General features: G+C 43.3%; 1 protein-coding gene across 1 annotated transcript in view; it reads right to left on the minus strand.

The window, feature by feature from the left end:
* The window catches only part of EP300 (EP300 lysine acetyltransferase), a 141,264-nt gene that overhangs the window by 90,953 nt on the left and 29,446 nt on the right, over window positions 1-20,865 (minus strand). Inside the window, exons 4-6 of the mRNA XM_082266481.1 lie at window positions 20,380-20,665; window positions 15,181-15,294; window positions 4,698-4,946 (exon numbers count right to left, since the gene is read on the minus strand). Of these exons, the coding sequence (XP_082122607.1) occupies window positions 4,698-4,946; window positions 15,181-15,294; window positions 20,380-20,665 (649 nt within the window). The remainder of the gene's footprint in view (window positions 1-4,697; window positions 4,947-15,180; window positions 15,295-20,379; window positions 20,666-20,865) is intronic.

Genomic DNA, 20,865 nt, shown 5'->3' on the forward strand with positions numbered 1-20,865 from the left:
TTGCAAGGCATTTGGAGACTGCGGTAGCAGTGCCAACACCGGGTCAAAACTTTTGTGAACACCCGAGGAGCAACCAAAGTGTAATGCCACGAATTGGTAGTGCTCCTTGCCCACGGCAAGGCGAAGGAAACGCTGATGCCCGACATATATTGGGGTATGAAGGTAAGCATTCTTGATGTCAACAGAGGCCAGAAAATCCCCCTGATGAAGGGATGCCACTACCGTGCGAATGAACTCGCACAAAGCAGTTCAAGGCCTTGAGGTCAAGGATTGGATGGACCTTGCCTTTCTTCCTGGGAACAGTAAATAGGTTTGAATAAAACTCCTGAAAGCATTCCGATACTGGAACCGGTACAATGATCACTTATGAGAGCAGATCCTGTACCGCCCCAAGAAGACCTCATAGGCGATCTGGGGACAAGCGCAGGTTTAAAGGGAAGAACCTTGCCAGAGGCAAGGACCGTAACTTGAGCTTGTAACTGAACCAACTCATGGACCCATTTGTCTTGAATCAAGTAGAGTACACCACCGGAAGAAGGGTTGCTTTAATCAACCTGGAAACCTGAGAGTCCACCGCAGCTGGTACTGTCACAGTTTTTACTTTAACAGGAACTCTTCAAAAGGATACCCTTCTAGCGAAATGCTTAGGTACAAAGACAATGCGTTTTGGGGAACCCCACTGACTCGCGACATTGCTGTTGAAACAGGCAGAAAAGGGGGGGGGGGATACCTTTGCAGTCTTTGAGACTCTGCGGGTACCAAAGTGCACCTGTGCAGCCGAAGCAGTGTCCTCCAATTTTAAACGTTTCCCACACTGATACAATCAGGGCATCCACTGGCTCCTTTTAATGCAGGGCTATGCGACCTCGCGAGGCATTTACTTGCCAGCCCCCCCCCCCCTCCCCCTCCAGTGGGGCTATGTCACGGCCGACATGGCGCGGAGCTGAGGTCGGGTCACGCTCGCTGGCCGGACTGGGCAGACCGTAAGGAACTAGACTATCCAGTCCATCGCCCAGTCAAGCAGTGGATTGTAGTTCTCACAAGAACAAAAAATAAAAGCAAAAAAATTCCATTTAAAAAAAAAAGGAAAAAAATGCTAGGACCAGAGATCCCAGCAAGGAACTAGGTCCTCACTCCTGACTGGGCAGAAGAAAAAAAAAAACTTAAGACCTATAGCAGGAAGTGGGAGTACACCACCAGGGACTGCGCTATAGGCATATTAAAACTTTTTTCCACCTAATGTCCTACTCCTGTAGAGGGCAGCATAAACCCAAGGGTCAAGAAGATGATGTGGAGCTGTGTCCATCAATGAACGAAAGAGAAATATGAAATTCCAAAATATTTAACCTGGCAAGCAAAATTATTTTTCCTAGTCACCTTTAGGACAGAACCAGAAGATAACCAAGAATTTAATTTGGAGTAGAACAGCCACATGGAGGACTTCCTGCACAAAATATTGAACTCAAAACATAAGAATATCCTATCAGTTGTCAAAAAAAGGCTGGGCCATGTAGCTGTTGGAGCTTCCAAGAAAAACAAGAAGCAGCATAGTAGTGACTGCAACCTACCTTACACATTCGGAGTGCACAGACATTTTTTTTTTTTAGGAGGCATACTAGACAAAAGAGATTTTGTTTGGGTAGAATTAACATTTCCTAATAACATAAGCAAATCATTTTTTAAATCAGGTTACCCTAAGGAGGGACCTGGGATCAGTCTTGAATACAACAGGGTTAAAAAAATAAAAAGGGTTTTTGAATTGAAAGACTATTTCTGAGCATCTTAAGTCACAGTCATCTGCAGCACAGTGTCATCTGTAATCCAATAAACAGGCTAAAAACAGCAACCTGGAGGACAATTGATATATCCCACACAAAAAGATCTCTAGTTTAGATTTGAAACAAAAATTATAGAATTGGTGAAAAAGATGATTTCTAAGCAAAAGAAAACCCTCAGGACAGCTACCAGATCCTTGAAAGTACTGATTGCAAGAACTTAATCAGCATTATACTGTTGATATTCTAATCACAAACACATCAGTCAACCGCATGCTACTCCGTAGTTTCAAGGGAAAAAACTTTTCAGGAGTGACTCTTGAGAAACAATTATGCTTATTTAACGCAGGATTCTTCCTTCAATGCAAAGGGTAGAGTTCAACAGGCAGAATTAAAAGTAGTCTGCTCAGAGTAAGTCTACATGTACACTAGCTTACCCTGACCGTGGCCACTAGGGTTTTGCTCCTCCCTACATAGGAAAGAAGAGGGGATCTAGGCCATTTTTTTTTTTTTACAGATGGCCAGAGGGAGTGTATCTTATACTTTGCGCACCGCTCCTCTATTGCAATCAGATTCCAGGAAGTAGGGTACAAGGTCATGGTGGTACAGAGTGCCCACTCTCCCAAACAAAAATCTACCCTTTGGTGTTGCCTAATCGTTGGCACTGTCAACAACCCGCTGGTTCATTATTACACATATTCTGGACGTGACTTTGTATCCGTCCTTTTTTGGAACTCGATTTAAACCTAGATCTTTAAACTGAAGGGCATCTCACTCTGACAGATAAACCAGAGATGTGTCTGCTCCATCTATCCCCACTTTTGCATCGTAGATCTAAGAAGTCTCTCTATATCCATATCCTAAATGCCATTAAAACATGTATACTGCAAAAGTGGAAAGGCCTAGAAGCTCCAACGGTTGGTCAGTGGACAGTTGTGGTGAATGAAAATATTTTGATGTAACCTTAGGCCTTTATGCTCAGGGCGCTAAATCAGGAGACTGGAGTTTCTAGCTCGTGTGGCATGCCTTCTCCCATCGAATTTTGCTTAAACAGAAATAAAAACCGGGGGGGGGGGGGGGGGGGGGTTGGAGGATCATAAAGAAGAGCTACTATCTGGGATCCTTACAGCCCTGCTTTGCCAGTGTCCAATACCTTGAAAGTAGCAGTATACAGGGAGTGCAGAATTATTAGGCATGTTGCCTTTTTCAAGCTGTATAGGCTCGAAAGCCTACTACCAATTAAGCATGTTAGGTGATGTGCATCTCTGTAATGAGAAGGGGTGTGGTCTAATGACATCAACACCCTATATCAGGTGTGCATAATTATTAGGCAACTTCCTTTCCTTGGGCAAAATGGGTCAAAAGAAGGACTTGACAGGCTCAGAAAAGTCAAAAATAGTGAGATATCTTGCAGAGGGATGCAGCACTCTTAAAATTGCAAAGCTTCTGAAGCGTGATCATCGAACAATCAAGCATTTCATTCAAAATAGTCAACAGGGTCGCAAGAAGCGTGTGGAAAAACCAAGGCGCAAAATAACAGCCCATGAACTGAGAAAAGTCAAGCGTGCAGCTGCCAAGATGCCACTTGCCACCAGTTTGGCCATATTTCAGAGCTGCAACATCACTGGAGTGCCCAAAAGCACAAGGTGTGCAATACTCAGAGACATGGCCAAGGTAAGAAAGGCTGAAAGACGACCACCACTGAACAAGACACACAAGCTGAAACGTCAAGACTGGGCCAAGAAATATCTCAAGACTGATTTTTCAAAGGTTTTATGGACTGATGAAATGAGAGTGAGTCTTGATGGGCCAGATGGATGGGCCCGTGGCTGGATTGCTAAAGGGCAGAGAGCTCCAGTCCGACTCAGACGCCAGCAAGGTGGAGGTGGAGTACTGGTTTGGGCTGGTATCATCAAAGATGAGCTTGTGGGGCCTTTTCGGGTTGAGGATGGAGTCAAGCTCAACTCCCAGTCCTACTGCCAGTTTCTGGAAGACACCTTCTTCAAGCAGTGGTACAGGAAGAAGTCTGCATCCTTCAAGAAAAACATGATTTTCATGCAGGACAATGCTCCATCGCACGTGTCCAAGTACTCCACAGCGTGGCTGGCAAGAAAGGGTATAAAAGAAGAAAAGCTAATGACATGGCCTTCTTGTTCACCTGATCTGAACCCCATTGAGACCCTGTGGTCCATCATCAAATGTGAGCTTTACAAGGAGGGAAAACAGTACACCTCTCTGAACAGTGTCTGGGAGGCTGTGGTTGCTGCTGCACGCAATGTTGATGGTGAACAGATCAAAACACTGACAGAATCCATGGATGGCAGGCTTTTGAGTGTCCTTGCAAAGAAAGGTGGCTATATTGGTCACTGATTTGTTTTTGTTTTGTTTTTGAATGTCAGAAATGTATATTTGTAAATGTTGAGATGTTATATTGGTTTCACTGGTAAAAATAAATAATTGAAATGGGTATACTGTATATTTGATTTTTGTTAAGTTGCCTAATAATTATGCACAGTAATAGTCACCTGCACACACAGATATCCCCCTAAAATAGCTAAAACTAAAAACAAACTAAAAACTACTTCCAAAAATAGTCAGCTTTGATATTAATGAGTTTTTTGGGTTCACTGAGAACATGGTTGTTCAATAATAAAATTAATCCTCAAAAATACTAATTTGCCTAATAATTCTGCACTACCTATACATACAAGTTGTCCAAGACTATGCCTGTGTTTTGTATTGCGCAATCAAGAAACTTATTTTAAAAAAGCAATGAGCAATGGTAGGCAGATCGCCAAAGAGCCACATTTTAGGATACCTGCTAACTACTGGCAGCACAAAGGGGAAAAAGGGGTTGAATCATAGGGAATGAAATTTGGCCTTTTTAAATTACATTACACAATAATGAGTAAAAATACTTACTCATTGAGTTCATAGAGCGAACGGTCTGAGTTGACTGCCCTGGATGAGGGCCCTTAGCTTGCGTATGGGATTGGGACTGCATCTGGTTCCCCTGATATGGTAATCCTAGAGCTGCATAAGCCCTTTCAATAGAGCTAGGATCAATCTGGCTATTAGAATTAATGGAGGGTGTTGACTGTTGGTTCACATTGCCAGCGGTACTCACAGTCCCTGTAGTTCCTACAGGTAGTGGTGGGCTACCAAACAAAGCTGTAAAGAAACATTGCCGTTATTAAAAAGTAGATACACATTGAGCAGTTTTATCCATTAACATTAATCTGTATATCCCGTTTTCAATTACATAAAATTGTATTCAATTGTGTGATTGCAAAAGTAGAATATTTATTACATTTCTATATAATATAGTCTATACCATCACCTCTTGGCACTGGTCCTGTTCTTGTTTAGTAGAAGTTACGTACCACCCTATTAGTAGCTTAGCACCTCTGGCACACAGTGAAGCAGTCTGCCATTAGGAATAGTTACCAAGTATCTCAGATTCTGCAGTCAAGAGCTGGGATTTTCGACCCTGTGTGTCTTTCAGGCTGTTCTGCAGAATACAATTTGGACTTTGCCAACTGGCAGTGGGATGTTGGGCGCTATAACACCCTCTGCTTTCAATCACCCAGCACTGATATTGCTACTGATCTCTGCCTAACAATACAACTAAGGTCCCATTCCAACATCATCCTGGAAAGAGGCAGCAAGGGCACTGACCACCATTTCTAGGGGGTTACATTTCATTGCCACTAACCACCAATGAAAAGGGTTAAATTTCACTGGCAATGACCACGCACTCGAAAGGTTTAAATCTCCCTGCATTGACCGCCAATGCAGGGAGGTACATTTCATTGCCACTGACCACTAATCGAGAGTATACAGGACATAACACGGAATGCTGTAAGATCAGGGTTTGATTATCAACCCTTATCCCCTGGACAGACGCAGTCTGGGGAGGGGATAGAGGGCAATAATCAAACACGGTACACTCTGATCTTAGAGTGCACGGTGTTCATTTGCAAAACAAATCAACAGAGAGCTCCCTATACAGGTGGGACTTTAAAGGCAACCAAGCGTCGTATAAAAATAAAAATTTGGTGAAACAATGAAGTATTCGACAAATGTACAACAAACACATGTAAGAATGATAGATAAAAAAAAAGTTGACGGCTTAGAATAGGTGATAGTCAGGATGCATGGAACATCATAGTAACTATTTCTCCAAATGATCCGACGCATTTCAGGTGAAACCTTTCCCTCAGTGGTATAGTAAATGGAGTTATGTATATTCCAGTCAAAATATTCCTGGTGATCATAAGCCGTGTAAATTAAAACCAAGAACCAAAAGAAGAAAGGGAAAGAAAAGAGGATGTGGTTGTATCTGCCGAAACCGCACATGTCAGAATGGGGATAATGGTGTCACCAGGCCCTTGTCAGTATCTCACAGAGGTCCTCACTAAAAGGTGGGCAAAAACATCCCTGCGTCCCAGGGAGAAAAGCCTATCTGTGTACTGGAGTACATAGATTAGGGATAGCCCGATATCAGTTTTTCGCTGCCTAAATTTTGGCCATCGCATATTGGTATCGGCTGATATGGGCCCATATTTTGTACATTTTGCAAAAGTTTTGCAAAATAAACAATATTTCGACACAAATCTGTTACTGAACAGGTTGTTTATTTATTAACTTTAACATTAAGGGCTCGTTCTTCACACCTTAACTGCATGAAAACGGATAGGAAAACTGCACTTGCAGGGACATCAGTTTAACATCATCGGATTGTGAATGATGCATAAACTGCTGCAGTAATGCACTCACTCACTCACTGCAATAATTATAAATCACTACTGCATCAGTGCAGTCAGTGGCAGCAAAACTGCTAGAAACAAGCTAGACAACAGATAGACAGTTGATTTGAGCCAGTGGACAACTGCTGCAATAGTGCATTTAGTGCAATGATTTTAAATCACTACTGCAGTCAGTGCAAAACTGCAAAAAAAAAAGCTATTACAACAGCTAGACAGTGGATTGGACTAGAGTCACTGGACTACTGCTGCAGTAGTGCACTCATTGCAATGATTTTAATCACTACTGCAGTCCGTGCAAAACTGCTAGAAAAGAAGCTAGACAAAAGCTAGACAGTTAAGTAGAACATTATTATACTGCAGAAAGCAGAACATTTCAGCACGTTCACCTGTTAAATGGCTTCTGTTTTTTTCATATAATGCTGCCTTTTTGGACATTTTTCTGTTTTTGCAGCATGCTGCTCTTTCAGATTATAAAATGCTGTTCTGGACTTGTCTTTTCGGCAGGAACCTCCTGCACCTCCTGTTGAATATCTTCTGTCAGTCATTGTTTTGCCTTGGCCAATACATCATCAGAAGATCAAGCATGGTTCTTGTATTGAGGATTCAAAAGACTTGCAAGCACAACATTTTTAATCTCTTCATGCTTCACAAAACATATCAAATCAAAGCTCTTTGGCTTGACAGACCATCATTTGAAAGTTAGAGGGTGTTGTGTGCCATGACACTGAGGTCTGACATATCAGCAAGCCGCATTCCTTTTCTTTGCTCTGCTGTCTCGAAGGAGCACAAGCATCACTTGGTCTTTGGTGATTCACGATTCTTCAAGCATGCCTAGAAACATTTCTCTACTGTACTCCCCAGTGTGGGATCCTTGCATCACTTTTGTATTCAAGATCAAGTTCCTTTTTGTCTATCCACTGTCAATGAAGTGGCATATAAGATTCATTAGTGACTGTTTGTCCTCCTCCTGACCAGCAGTCAGTCGTGAATGCGAGTTGCCAGCATTCTCTGGTTGCAGCATAGCCTTTACTTTCTCAACGACCTTTTGGTGAATCTTTCCCAGCATTTCGGTTCGATAATACTTCTCACTCTTCAGTGTGTACCTTGGCTCAAGTATGACATCAACTGCTTAAATCCTGAGTCAGACACCATTGTAAATGGCTGGTTATCAGTGACCATCATCTGTGATTACTCTGTCCAGCAGATGGGATCTTCCATCTGAATCTAGACGGTGACACTTCTTTTCTGAAACATATTTGTTATTGTTGCCTGGGATAGTGGAGGAGGTATTTCAAAATCACATTGATATTCATTTTGTTTTTTTTCTGTGCTGCATGATATAATTCAATAGGATGAACTCTTAGATGGGCCCAAAGATTTGACGTATTTTTGGTTTTTGCAATTACGGATCCTCATGGTTTTATTGTTTGTGTATGTGTTGCACACTGCTGCTTTTCCTGGAGATGGTTGAGATGAGAAATAGTCCCAGACCACACTAACTTTTTCTGTCTTTATCCATCTCCATTGCAATTTGAAAGAGACAATAAGGTTAAAAAAATGGCTGGCTGGCTGCTGGCACCCTGCCCCGCTGTGGGTGGCTTGCTGGCATCCTGTTGTGGGTCAGTGACTGACGCCTGGCAGTGTGGGTGGCTGGCACCCTGTTGTGAGTCGGTGGCTGACCCCTGGCAGTGTGGGTGGCTTGCTGGCACCCTGTTGTGGGTCGTTGGCTTACACCCGGCAGTGTGGGTGGCTGGCTTGCTGCAACCCTGTGGTGGGTGGGTGCTTGGCTTGCTGCAACCCTTCGGTGGGTGGGTGCTTGGCTTGCTGCAACACCGTGGTGGGTGGGTGGCTGGCTTGCTGCAACACCGTGGTGGGTGGAAGGAACACCGTGGTGGGTGGCTTGCTTGCTGGAACACCGTGGTGGGTGGCTGGCTGGCTTGCTGGAACACCGTGGTGGGTGGCTGGCTGGCTTGCTGGAACACCGTGGTGGGTGGCTGGCTTGCTGGAACACCGTGGTGGGTGGGTGGCTGGCTGGAACACCGTGGCTGGCTGGCTTGCTGGAACACCGTGGCGGGTGGGTGGCTGGCTGGCTTGCTGGAACACCGTGGCGGGTTAGTGGCTGGCTGGCTTGCTGGAACACCGTGGCGGGTGGGTGGCTTGCTGGAACACCGTGGCAGGTTAGTGGCTGGCTGGCTTGCTGGAACACCGTGGCGGGTGGGTGGCTTGCTGGAACACCGTGGCGGGTGGGTGGCTTGGTGTCACCCTGTTGTGGGTGGCTGGCTTGGTGTCACCCTGTTGTGGGTCGATGGCTGGCACGCTGTGGTGGGTGGCTGGCACCATGACCAGACTGCAGCTGCACACTCTGTCCGAGGCGTGGGAGGCAGTCTTAGAAGGCAGAAGATGTCAAATTATAGGCCCAGTGCGCGGAGACACGTGAAACAACACACGCAATGACGTCACGTGTGCGCCGCGCACAATATCGGCAATATATTGGTAATCTCCTGGGGGGCTTCGAATATATCGGGAAAAGTGCATATCGGCCCTCGATGTATCGGCCTTGCCGATAATCGGTCGATCCCCAACATATATTATATTGCTTGCTCCTTAGGTGTACCAATTGGTGCTAATGGAAAGTCCAACAGGGAACAAATGTGCTTAAAGACCTGTTTGACTGGAGTCAAAGACCAGGAATATTTTTGACTGGAATATCCATAGCTCCATTTACTATACCCCTGAGTAAAGGTTTCACCTGAAACACGTCGGATCATTTGGAGAAATCGTTACTATGATGTTCATGCTTCCTGACGATCACCTAGTCTAAGCCATGAAAATGTTTTATTGTCCATCAGTCATACATGGGTTTGTTGTACATTTGTCGAATACTTTTTTTTTCACCAAATTTTTTTTTTTATACAACTGAATAAAATAAGATTTTATTACTCTTTAATGCTTGGTTGCCTTTAAAGTCCCATATGTATAGGGGGTTCTGTCGATTTACATCATCATGGGGACGATGGCCACCAACATCAAGGATTTCGTACAGTGGGGTACTCTACATGTAAACTTGCAAAACAAAAAGCTGTGCTGGCTGCCTGACTAGTCCTTAACAACGTAGAAATATTCTCCTGCGTTCGAGTAAAATATGATGGAGGGAAGAGGGATACTTCAGACTCAGGTAGAAAAAAGCCTATGGTCTTGCTGCCCCTCAGGATCAAGGGTATCCAGAACCAACTAGGAAAAAGACAAAAGAAAAGGGGCGTACCGACCTAGTGCATTACCACTAAAAACATTTATTGAAATTTTAAAAAGTATGTAGTATATTAACAAAGCAGGTGTGAATGTACACACATCAACATAATGTACATAAAATCTCCAAGGTAGCCAAGGTCCCACACGAAGCTGAATGGCATGCAGTGTGCCGTATGGGGCTGCTGAGGCTGGGCTGACACGTTTCAGGGGCCAGCAGCAACTTTTTGGCTCTGAGGAAGGGGGCTCACCCCTGAAACGCGTCAGCCCAGCCACAGCAGCCCCATACGGCACACTGCATGCCATTCAGCTTCGTGTGGGACCTTGGCTACCTTGGAGATTTTATGTACATAATGTTTATGTGTGTACATTCACACCTGCTTTGTGAGTATACTACATACTTTTTAAATAAATGGTTTTAGTGGTAATGCACTAGGTTGGTGCGCCCTTTTCTTTTGTCTTTTTCCTAGTCCTTAAGAACCAATGACGTCATCAGTTGGTAGAAAGCAGGCAGAAAGCCTGCACAGCCTTCGGTTTTGAAAATAAGGGTATTGATAGGAGGAGAGAACCGGTGTGGGCTATGTTCTCTCCCTCCAATCTGTATACAGGAATTAACACCGTGCACTTTCACATCAGGGTTTACAGGGTTGGGGCAGTTTAAGTTGAGAAACACTGTCATAGACCATGGGTTAGAGGCTGCAACCCTCAAGTGATTGAACACTGGCAAAAAATGTGTGCTCCTAGAGTGTACCAATATAACCCGGCTCTCGGTGAAACTTCAGATTTTGGCAGAGAAGTGTGAGACAAGAGTGTTTAACCACTTGCCCTCCAGAAGATTCACCCCCTTCATCAGCAGGTAATTTTTTGTCGCCACTGAGTTACTTTTACCTGACAAGTGCGTGATGGTGCGACACTGTACGAAAATATGTCTTTTTTTTCCCTACAAAACTGAATTTTTGTCTTACCATAAAACCCTTTTCTCTGAAGTTCATTGACAGATGCAGCTCCATATAATTCTTGACCATTGGATTATGCTGCCCCCTTCAGTAGTAAAACGCTAGGCAGGAAAAAGCTTTACCACGCCGTCCCTGTAGGCATACACCCACACACTCTGCTATAGGCTTCAGTTTTGCTCCAAGCAGCGTTTAAAGGAAAAACCCTGAACCCACTCAAGATAGAGGGGTGGGTGCTGCGTCTGTCAAACTTCCGAGAAAAGGATTTTACGGTAAGACAAAAATCCAGTTCTCTATCGTTCATGAACAGACGCAGTTCCATATCATTCTTGACAATTGGGATGTCCCAAAGCAGTATTTGCATGAGGGGTAGGAAAACAACGCAGAAAAAGAACGTAATTTCCAACAAGGCTAAAACTTTAGCCAACCAGAGAATATAGAGTGCAACCAGGAACAGAAGCTCACCTAGACAAATACCATCAAAGAGACTAAGTCTCTTTCAAACAGCAGCCTGCAAAACCTTGCGGCAAAAACACATCTACTTTATAAAATTTTGTGAACGTGTGCACAGACGACCAAGTTGCCGCCTTGAAAACTTGTATCACTGACACCTGATGGCGAGAAAAGCCCAAGAAGCCCTCAGCGCCCTAGTAGAATGCGCCTTCACAGGAAAAGGTGGAACCTGACCCTTCAGTGAATAAGCCTGAACCACTGTCTGCCTGATCCACCTAAAAATGGTCGCAGCTAATCCCTTTCTAGGTCCTTCTGTAAGGACAAAGAGTCCGATTTCCTGAAAGATTCAGTAGCCGCCAGGAAAACCCTAATTGCCCGGACCACATCCAAAAAATGCAAAGCAATTTCCTTAGGATGATTGGGCTTAGGACACATAAAGGAAGGCAGCACAATGTCTTCATTTAGATGGAAATCAGAAACCACCTTAGAAAGAAACGACTCACTAGGTCGAAGTACCACTTTATCTCTGTAGACCACCAAATAAGGCGAACAGCAGGAAAGCGCCACCAATTCTGATACTCTGCGAGCAGGAGTAATAGCCACCAAAAAGGCAACCTAAGACAAGGTAAGCAGAGGAATCTCCCTAATGTTCTCGAAAGTAGGTTTTTGAAGAATAGACAATACAAAATTCAGATCCCACGGAGGCAACGGGGATCGCCTAGGAGGGGCCACATGACGGACCTCTTGGATAAAAGTGCAAATCAAGGAATGCGTATCTGAAGAACATTGGAAAAACACATCCAAGGCCGACACTTGGCCTTTAATAGTAGCCAAAGCCAACTTCTGTTCGACACCTTTGAAGAAAAGCCAAGATCCTAGCTAGCGAAAAAAAGGAGAGGATGAACCTTCATGGATTCACACTATGAAATGTACGATTTCCACGTATGATGATAGATCTTCCTGGAAGTAGACTTCCTGGTCTTAAACAGTGTAGGAATCACTGAATCAGAAAGACCCCTATCCTTCAACACCTCGCTTTTAACAGCCACGCCGTTAAAGCCAGCAACTGTAAAGCAGGATGGAAGATCGGCCCTTGAGACAGTAGATCTTCCCTGAGAGGAAGTCTCCAAGGAGCATCGGCGACCAATCTTACCAGATCTACGTACCAAGACTGGCGAGGCTAGTCTGGAGCCACAAGAATGACTGGAATCCCCTCCGCCTCTATTCTGCGCACAAGTCTCGGCAGGAGTTTCAGCGGTGGAAACAGATCAGCCGATAATGACCCCAAGGAGCCACCAATGCATCTACAGCGTCGACTAGGAAATCCCGTGACCTGGCTACAAAACTTTGAACCTTCTTGTTGAGCCAAGAGGCCAACGGGTCGACATCGGGTGTCCCCCACCAAGCACACAGGAGATGAAAAACCTTTGGGTGTAGAGATCATTCCCCCTGATCCAACACCTGACGGCTCAGGTAGTCCACTGACAGTTTTCCACACCTGGGATGTGTACCGCGGAGAGAGGAGGAACAAAATTATCTGCCAATTTCTAGATCTCGGCCACCTTCTGGGCCACTAGGACACTCTTGGTGCCCCCTTGATGACTGATGTAAGCCACGGCCGTTACATTGTCCTATTGAACCCGAACTGGACAACCTTGTAGACGATTTGTCCAGTGACAAAAGATAAGCTTTATTGCCCTGAGTTCCAGAACATTGATTGGTAGTCTGGACTCTTCCACTGTCCAATACCCCTGGGCACACAGCTTCCCCAGCACTCCTCCCCAGCTGGACCGGCTGGCGTCTGTGGCGACCACGGTCCAATACAATGGAAGGAAAGACTTGCCCTGGCGCAATGCCAACGAGCAAAGCCACCACAGAAGAGCAGTCTTTGTGTTGTGACTCAACCGAATCATCGAATCCAACAACTTTGGATCTTTGTTCCATTTGCCCAGAATTTCCCTCTAATGACCTGGTGTGGAACTGAGCAAATGGGACCGCCTCGAAAGTAAACACCAGCAGTCCTAGGACTCTCATGCAAGTCCGCAGAGAGGACAGATCGCTGGACAAACGAATCACCCCCTGCAACTTCTGCAGCGTGACACAGGGAAGAAAAACCTTTGCCGAAGCAGAATTCAGAGTCAGACCCAGGTAGACCAGTCTGGGGGATTGGTACCAGGGCTGATTTTGCGAAATTGATGGTCCAACCGAACTCTTGCAGAGTCCTTACAGTGATTGCCAAATCCCCCAACAGAGCTGAATAAGACTCTGCTCTTAATAGGAGATTGTCCACGTACCCCAGGACCGCAATCCCCCTCTGACATAGAAGTGCCAATATCGGAGCCAACACTTTTGTGAAGACCCGGGGAGCAGAGGCAAGACCTAAGGGTAACGCCACAAATTGAAAGTGCTCCTCTCCCACAGCGGAGTGAAGATAGGGATGTGTACATAAGCATTATTGATATCGATAGAGGTCAACAGGTGTCCCTGATGTAGGGACACCACAACCGTGCAAAGAGACTCCATTCAAAACTTCTGTACCCATACAAAGCGGTTCAGAGCTTTGAGATCGAGCGAAACTACAGCAAAATGGCGGCCCCCCACAGCACGCCATATGGTCTCCAAGACACCCCAATTAGACATTGGCATCGGGGGTCCCCACCAGGATAAAGCTCTCCCCCCGCAGAAACGCTGCAGTGGCTGCAATACATCCACCCCCCTGAGGTAGGAGCCTCCATACAGGTCAATATACACAGTGTAGCACACATACAGCTCAGTACACCCTCCATACATGTCAGTATACACCGTGCAGCACACCTACAGCTCAGTACACCCTCCATACAGTTCAACATACACAGTGCAGCGCACCTACAGCTCAGGACACCCTCCATTAGAGATGGGCTCGGCGTGTTTGGGATCCCACCTGCCCAATCCCGCCAGGAAGCTGACACTGCATATAGCTAATCACAGGCAGTGAGACATTTCCTGATCTTTGCAGCTGTGGATCGGGAAATGTCTCACTGCCTGGGATTAGCCATGTGCAGTGTCGGCTTCCGGGCAGGATCCTGAACACGCCCAAGCTCAATCCTACCCTCCATACATGTCAGTAAGTTTGTGAATGTGTGAGGAGCAATGGCTCATGGGACAAGTAGTTCTTGCAAGGAGAAGGAAGTGATTCTTAAGGCAGTTTTACTTTACTTTGCTATAGAGGAACTCTATATTATACTTTGCAGCTTGCTATAGGGGCACTCTTAATACAAGAGGAGCAAGAAGCGCCGACAGGGCACCGCAGAAGAGGAAGTAGGAGTACTAATAATTTTTCTCAAGCACTCCTCAATACCAAAAAATGATACCTATTTTAAGGTCATTACTTTTTTTTTTTTTTTTTTTTTAGACTAATGAAAAATGATTACTGTTTATTTAGGATTATGAAGAACAGTTCTTCTGTGGCTATGAAATTGCGCTACTTCAGCATGATTTTAAAGCCGCAGATCAGTGCGGTTTGGAGCCCTGATTTCACTGCAGCTTGTGACTTCATTTACCAGAACTCAATGCAAGTCAATAGAGTAGCAAAAAAGGTATTGGTATTAGGATCAGAGCACCCTTTCCAGCAAACTATACAATAAAAACAGATATTTAGTTCACATATAGTCCAGCCAGAATTTGTAGCGTTACTATGTGGTCACACCTCTTTAGCACCTGATAATTTAAATCCATGTACAAGCTACTAGGATTTGAGCACAGGTATATCTTTTTCTCATAATATAGCTGGTTATTTGTATTTACCACTGCATAGAGATATTCAACAATAAAATTGTCTTTTTTTTTAACTTTACATAACTAAAGTTATACGCCACACTGAGTTTTTTTTTTTTTTTTTTTTATATATCCGATCAAAATAATAAAAATCGGCCAACTAATAAACTTATAAAAATAATCGTTAGTTGCAGCCCTACAATATAAACAATATAACTAACATGTACATACATTGTTGGTTACGCTTATCCCCAGCATTCTTCAGCGGTAAACAAACAGGACAGTCATGTCGTGTACAGTTCTTCCAGTGAGAAATTATCTGGCGTGAAGAGGCACAGTGTGCAACTAAAACCACAAAAAAACAAAAATATGTTGAAATCAAAACCCCTGTCAGACATGTACATACTTTAACAGCATTTTAAACTGTGGCATAACAAGATTATATCTGAGCATACATTAAAATCAAAAGGCAATAAAGACACTATGAACTTGCTTTATATTTTAAAACTTTTAGATTTCTTTTTAAATATTGAGTAGGATGAAATTCCCATACTAAATGTGCCATAAATTGCATCAGATGCTGATTTGGAGTTGGGTCTTTCTGCCAACATGCCTAGATGTAGACTCTATACAAATAGATCTATTCGTTTTCAATGTCATCTAGTGAAGCACAGGCGAACTGACAATTTCATAGTTCACTGATGGACTTAAAGGCCGAACTCCAGGAGTTCAGCTACTTTGTAAAATGTGCATGCCACCTTAAAGACTTCTCTCCTTCAAGTTCCAGGAACTCTGACACTGGACCTTCTGGCCTAAATCTCCTTCAGTTGCAGGGTCAATGCAGCTTCTAGGCCTGCCCTTCCTCCTGTTCAGTTACAGAAGCCTTTGTATTATGTAAATTATTTACAAAATACAAAGGCTTCTGTGAATGGACAGCAGAGGGTAAGGGGAGGCCAGGACTGCTGTGTGCTTCTCTCCTCTGAGTCCAGAGTATCTCCTTCAATAGCGCTATAGACCTGTCAGATCTGAATAATAGAGATAAGTCCAGGAGGTAGCATTCACTTTATTAAAAACTTAACTCATATTATGCCTGCACTTACTGCATATCAAAGTTCCCAAATTCCTGGAATTCAGTTTTAAAGCAGTTGCGACACCCTCTAGTACCTGAGTACCTGAGTACAACCATAACTGATTTTGCTTAGTTTTATGAAATAATCTTTATCTTTTTCACAAGGTTAAAAGGATATGTCATGTTACCATGCACATGGGAGACTGCAGTCATTCCGGTTCCAGAAAAATGCTACAGAGAGTTTCACAGTGTGTCTGCTCACTGGGCAACCTGGGCACCCATGTTCATACTTTAGATCTGCAACTAGGGTGACCAAGGATTCCTTTAGCAGTCTACTTGCCATCTACTTGCTTCTGCTACTAAGCATCGCTCATCTTTATTTTGCCACTGGTTTCTTGCTTAACAGCAGTAGCTCTTACCATATACTTCTGACTCAAACTACAGTAGGTGCATTTGATCCCTCAGATACCACCATAGCCTTATAAGGTGTCAGGCCTCGGACTTCAAAGAAATGATCGGGCCAGAACATCTGGTCTCATGCTGACACAAGTGGCAAAAGTAAACATACATACATATGCTTTGGGAAAAGAATAAATAAAAAAAAAAAGTTAAGGTAGATATACCACCACGGTAGAACATAAATGAAAGTTTGCTGTTTTTATACTTCTGTGCTTTTTTTTTTTTTTTTTTAAGTAAAGGTAGGTTTATAAATTACTGAAGCGGTTTCATTTATGTGATGGTTTTTAATTTGATATAGTCTGCTCACATATATAAACGAGTCTCCATTTGCTTTCTGACTGCCATCAGAAGGCTTGTCCTGCTGTAATTCTAACTACTTTTCTCTCTTACCTAAATTTCTTTCACAATATTTCATATTCACCTCATTACAGAAAGGATATACTGCCAAAAGTCTGCAAAAAAAGTTAGAGGGCTAAGCACCCCAACAAAGCCCCAGTTTGCCATGCCTGCATTAAGTTATTTCCAAACAAGCAGAAACTTCAAAATGACCACTTCAAGGTAGACATTAAAAATATCAAATAGCACATGTGGCGTCTGACTGGTCTTCAACTTTTCGGCAAGTTTATAAATGTCAACCTACTAATTCAGCTTATGGAATCTACAATAGTTCAGCACCTAAACAAATTAAGTTTAATATACCTGGCATAAAAGCTATTAAAAAAGGAACACAAGTGCAGACAACATGAGGCTCCTTTACAAAAATGTTACATTTACTGTTCACAACAGAGTGTAGAATTTGTGGATGCTATATAGAACCAGTTCATAGTTTGTTCTAAATTAACAATACCAGTTGGAGGTACAAGTTCTTCAAGGCATGCTGAACTAGCAGTTTACCACTGGGGCAGGATCCATATATTCTCTCCCAGATGTCTAGGAATCCACTTGAAAATAATCAAGCCCACAACAAGGTAAAAAAGTTCAGAGGGACACCTTAGGTAAGCATAATTGGTTTGTTTTTCAATTTTCAATTTCTATTTTAAGTGAAAATGCATTTACCAATGTCAGGGGTCACAACATCTGGCCAAAAGAAAGAATTGAAAAATGACAATATACAGTTTGCAAACATAGTTTAAAAGTAAACTAGTAGAAGAGGGTCTAAAAACAAGTCAAAGTACCAGAATGGACAGCAGTCAGGTAAAAATTGATAGGTGGAGAAGGGGGATCTTAATTACCAGGTTTAGGTGGAGAATAAAGAATTAAATTGGAGGGTCATTAATTAGAAATCTAGTTTGATACTATGGGGTATACTGGATATACTTCAATATAGACTGTTGGGTGCCATAATTAGGTTTAAGGGAGTGCAAGATGTGAGGGTAGAAAGGGGTAAGACAAGGAGGGAGACTGGCAGCTATCTGACATTCACTTCCAGAGGAGGTTCTTGTGAAACACATTGAGATGGATGTGAGACCAGGTGCTAGGGGATTCATTTTTCCTCATTAATACACACTCCATATCCCATAATGACAAACTGAAAACAGAATTTTAGAAATGTTTTCAACTCTATGAAAAAAGAAAAAAAAACGGAAGTATCACATTAGGATAAGTATTCAGACCTTTTGAAACAACACTAGATATTTAGCTCAGGTGCCTCCTATTTCTCTTGATCATTGCGGAGATGTTTCTATACCTTGGGAGTCCACCTGTGGTAAATTAAATTGACTGGACATGAACTGGAAAGGCACACACCTCTATAAAAGGCCTTGCTGCTGACAATGCATACTGTAGCAGAGCAAAAGCCCTGAGGTCAAAAGGAATTGCCTACAGAGTTTAGAGACAGGATTATTGCAAAGCACAGATCAGAGGAAAACTACCAAAAAAAAAAAAAAAAAAAAGTGTCTGCTTTACTGAAGATTCACAAGAGCAGAGTGGCCTCCATAATTATCTCAAATGGAAGAAGTTTAGAACAACCAAGGCTCTTCCAGTAAGAAATCGGCGGAGAAGGGTCTTTGTAATAGAGATGCCCAAGAACCTGATGGTCACTCTGACTGAGCTCCAAAGATCCTGCGTGGGACAAAGCTCCAGAAGGAAAACCATCACTACAACACAGATCTGGGCTTTATAGTAAGAGAGAAGTCTCTCCACAGTGCAAAACGCATGAAAGCCTGCTTGGAGTATGCAAAAAAGCACCTGATGGACACTCAGATTGTAAGAAACAAGGCTCTTTGCTCTGATGAAACCAAAATTGAACTATTTGGCCTCAATTCTTAACCCTATGTCTGGAGAAAACCAGGTACAGCTCATCACCTGCCCAATACCATCCCAACAGTGAAGTATGGTGGTGGCAGCATAATGTTGTGGGGGGGGGGGGGGTGTTTTTCAGTAGCAGTGACTGGGAGACTGGTCAGGGTTGAGGGAAAGCTGAATGGAGCAAAGCACAGAGATATCCACAATGAAAATGTGTTTCACAGTGCTCAAGTCTTTCAAGACTTCAGACAGGGCCAAAAGGTTCACCTTGAAACATGACAACAATTTTAAGCACACAGCTAAGACAACAAAAGAGTGGCTTAAAGCGACAATAAAGCTTTTTTTTTTTTTTAAAAGAACACAACACACACACGCACACAACAAACATGGTATACTTACCCGCTGCTATTGTTTTGCACAGAGCAGCCTGGATGCTCTTCTTCTGGGGTTCTCCGCCACCGCTCCAGGCTCACCTTCTTCGGCAAGTACCCCACTTTACATGGGGTAAACCTTGGGGGCTCGCTCCTAAGCCGCCCTGCCTGCGTCTATTGACACAAAGCAGTCGGCTTTCCACACCCCCCCCCCCCCCCCCGCTTGTTCGGCACATCATATGATTAATTCTGGCTGCAACCAATCTGCCCAGGAAGGAGGGAGACAGCTGGGAGAGCCGCTGCTCTCATGCAAATCACTGGTTTGGGCTCAGGTAACAATAAGGGGGAGTTGGGGTGGGTGGATTCTGCAGCACAGAAGATTTTTCACTTTCATGCATGAATCTCTGGAGAGACCTGAAAATGGCTGTCCATCAATGGTCCCCATCCAATCTGAGCTTGAGAAGGTTTGCAAAGAAGAATGGCAGAAAAACCCCCAATCAAGGCATGCAAAGCTTGTCGTGTCATTCTCAAAGTGGTAACTGCTGCCAAAAGGAGCATCAACAAAAGTACTGAGTAAAGGGTCTGAATACTTAAGTACATGTGATATTTGAGTTTTTTTTTTTTTTTTTAATATTCAGACATTTCTAAAAAATAAATAAATGCAACAACTGTAGGATTGGGCTGCAACATAAAAAAAAATAGAAAAAAGTAAAGGGGGTTTGAATACTTTATGCATGTTCTGTATCTACACTGTGGAGCGTTTTTGTTATTTATGCATGGTATATTGTGATGAGCAGAAAAAGGGGAACCATACCAGTGACTGATGGCCAGAAGAAGAATTAGAGAAGGTATAGGGATTGGATGTGCTTTGTTCTGTTTATCACACGATTTGTGACAGACATAAAAATAAGTGGTCATATTGATCTGGAGAGCATTTGGAGTGTTTGAAAAATGCACATGGTGAAACATATTGGGAAGAAGATTTATCTTTCACAGTGATATATGGTCTTTTTTTATAAATCTGCACATGTTTTTTCTGGATTGTAATTTAAGTTGGTTGTTATTCATAAGGAATATACACAGGTATTTTGAGAAGGGTATTGTTCTTGCACTTCTCTCACTGACGTGATGTATTTGTGATTTCAGTATGGTGTTTTCTATGTTTACTTGTATGGTATAATGCTGTAATATTTAAACTAATCATAATGAAAGTGATGGTAAGCAAGAAAAAAAAAAAAATTAAAAATGTAAACATTTCACATAAATAAGAAACCAGATAAAATATACCTTGGCATGTTTTTCCAGCCTGGCAATGGGTCATGTGGTTCAGCACATTCTTCATGGTACGACAATGAGGCAAGTTGCACTGACGCACCTCACCACTGGCTTGTTCTCTTCTCTGGCACTTATGAGCATGTAATAAAAGAACTAATTGCTGCTGGATCAGCTTTCGCTTTTCTGGATCTGCTGTAGGTGCTCCGGAACCAATTCCTTGTTGAGCACTAGGACCCATACTCTGAGAGCTTGCAGAAACAATGTTGGCTTGAGGAATCTGAGCAGATGACTGTTGATCCTGAAGGGTTAGGAAAAAGACAACATAAGTATGTATTCAGTCTTCTATGAACAAAATTATGAGAAATAGGATACCCTTGAATCACTAGAAACGTTGCCACTATCAACTTGAATTATGATAGATCAAGCTTAGGTTCTGACATTACATTAGATGAAGTAGAGGAGGCCACAGGATCCTTGCCCCATGAAAAATCTTGCACC

The sequence above is a fragment of the Pelophylax lessonae genome (assembly GCF_965119305.1).
Source record: "Pelophylax lessonae genome assembly, chromosome: 8".
Lineage (NCBI taxonomy): Eukaryota > Metazoa > Chordata > Amphibia > Anura > Ranidae > Pelophylax > Pelophylax lessonae.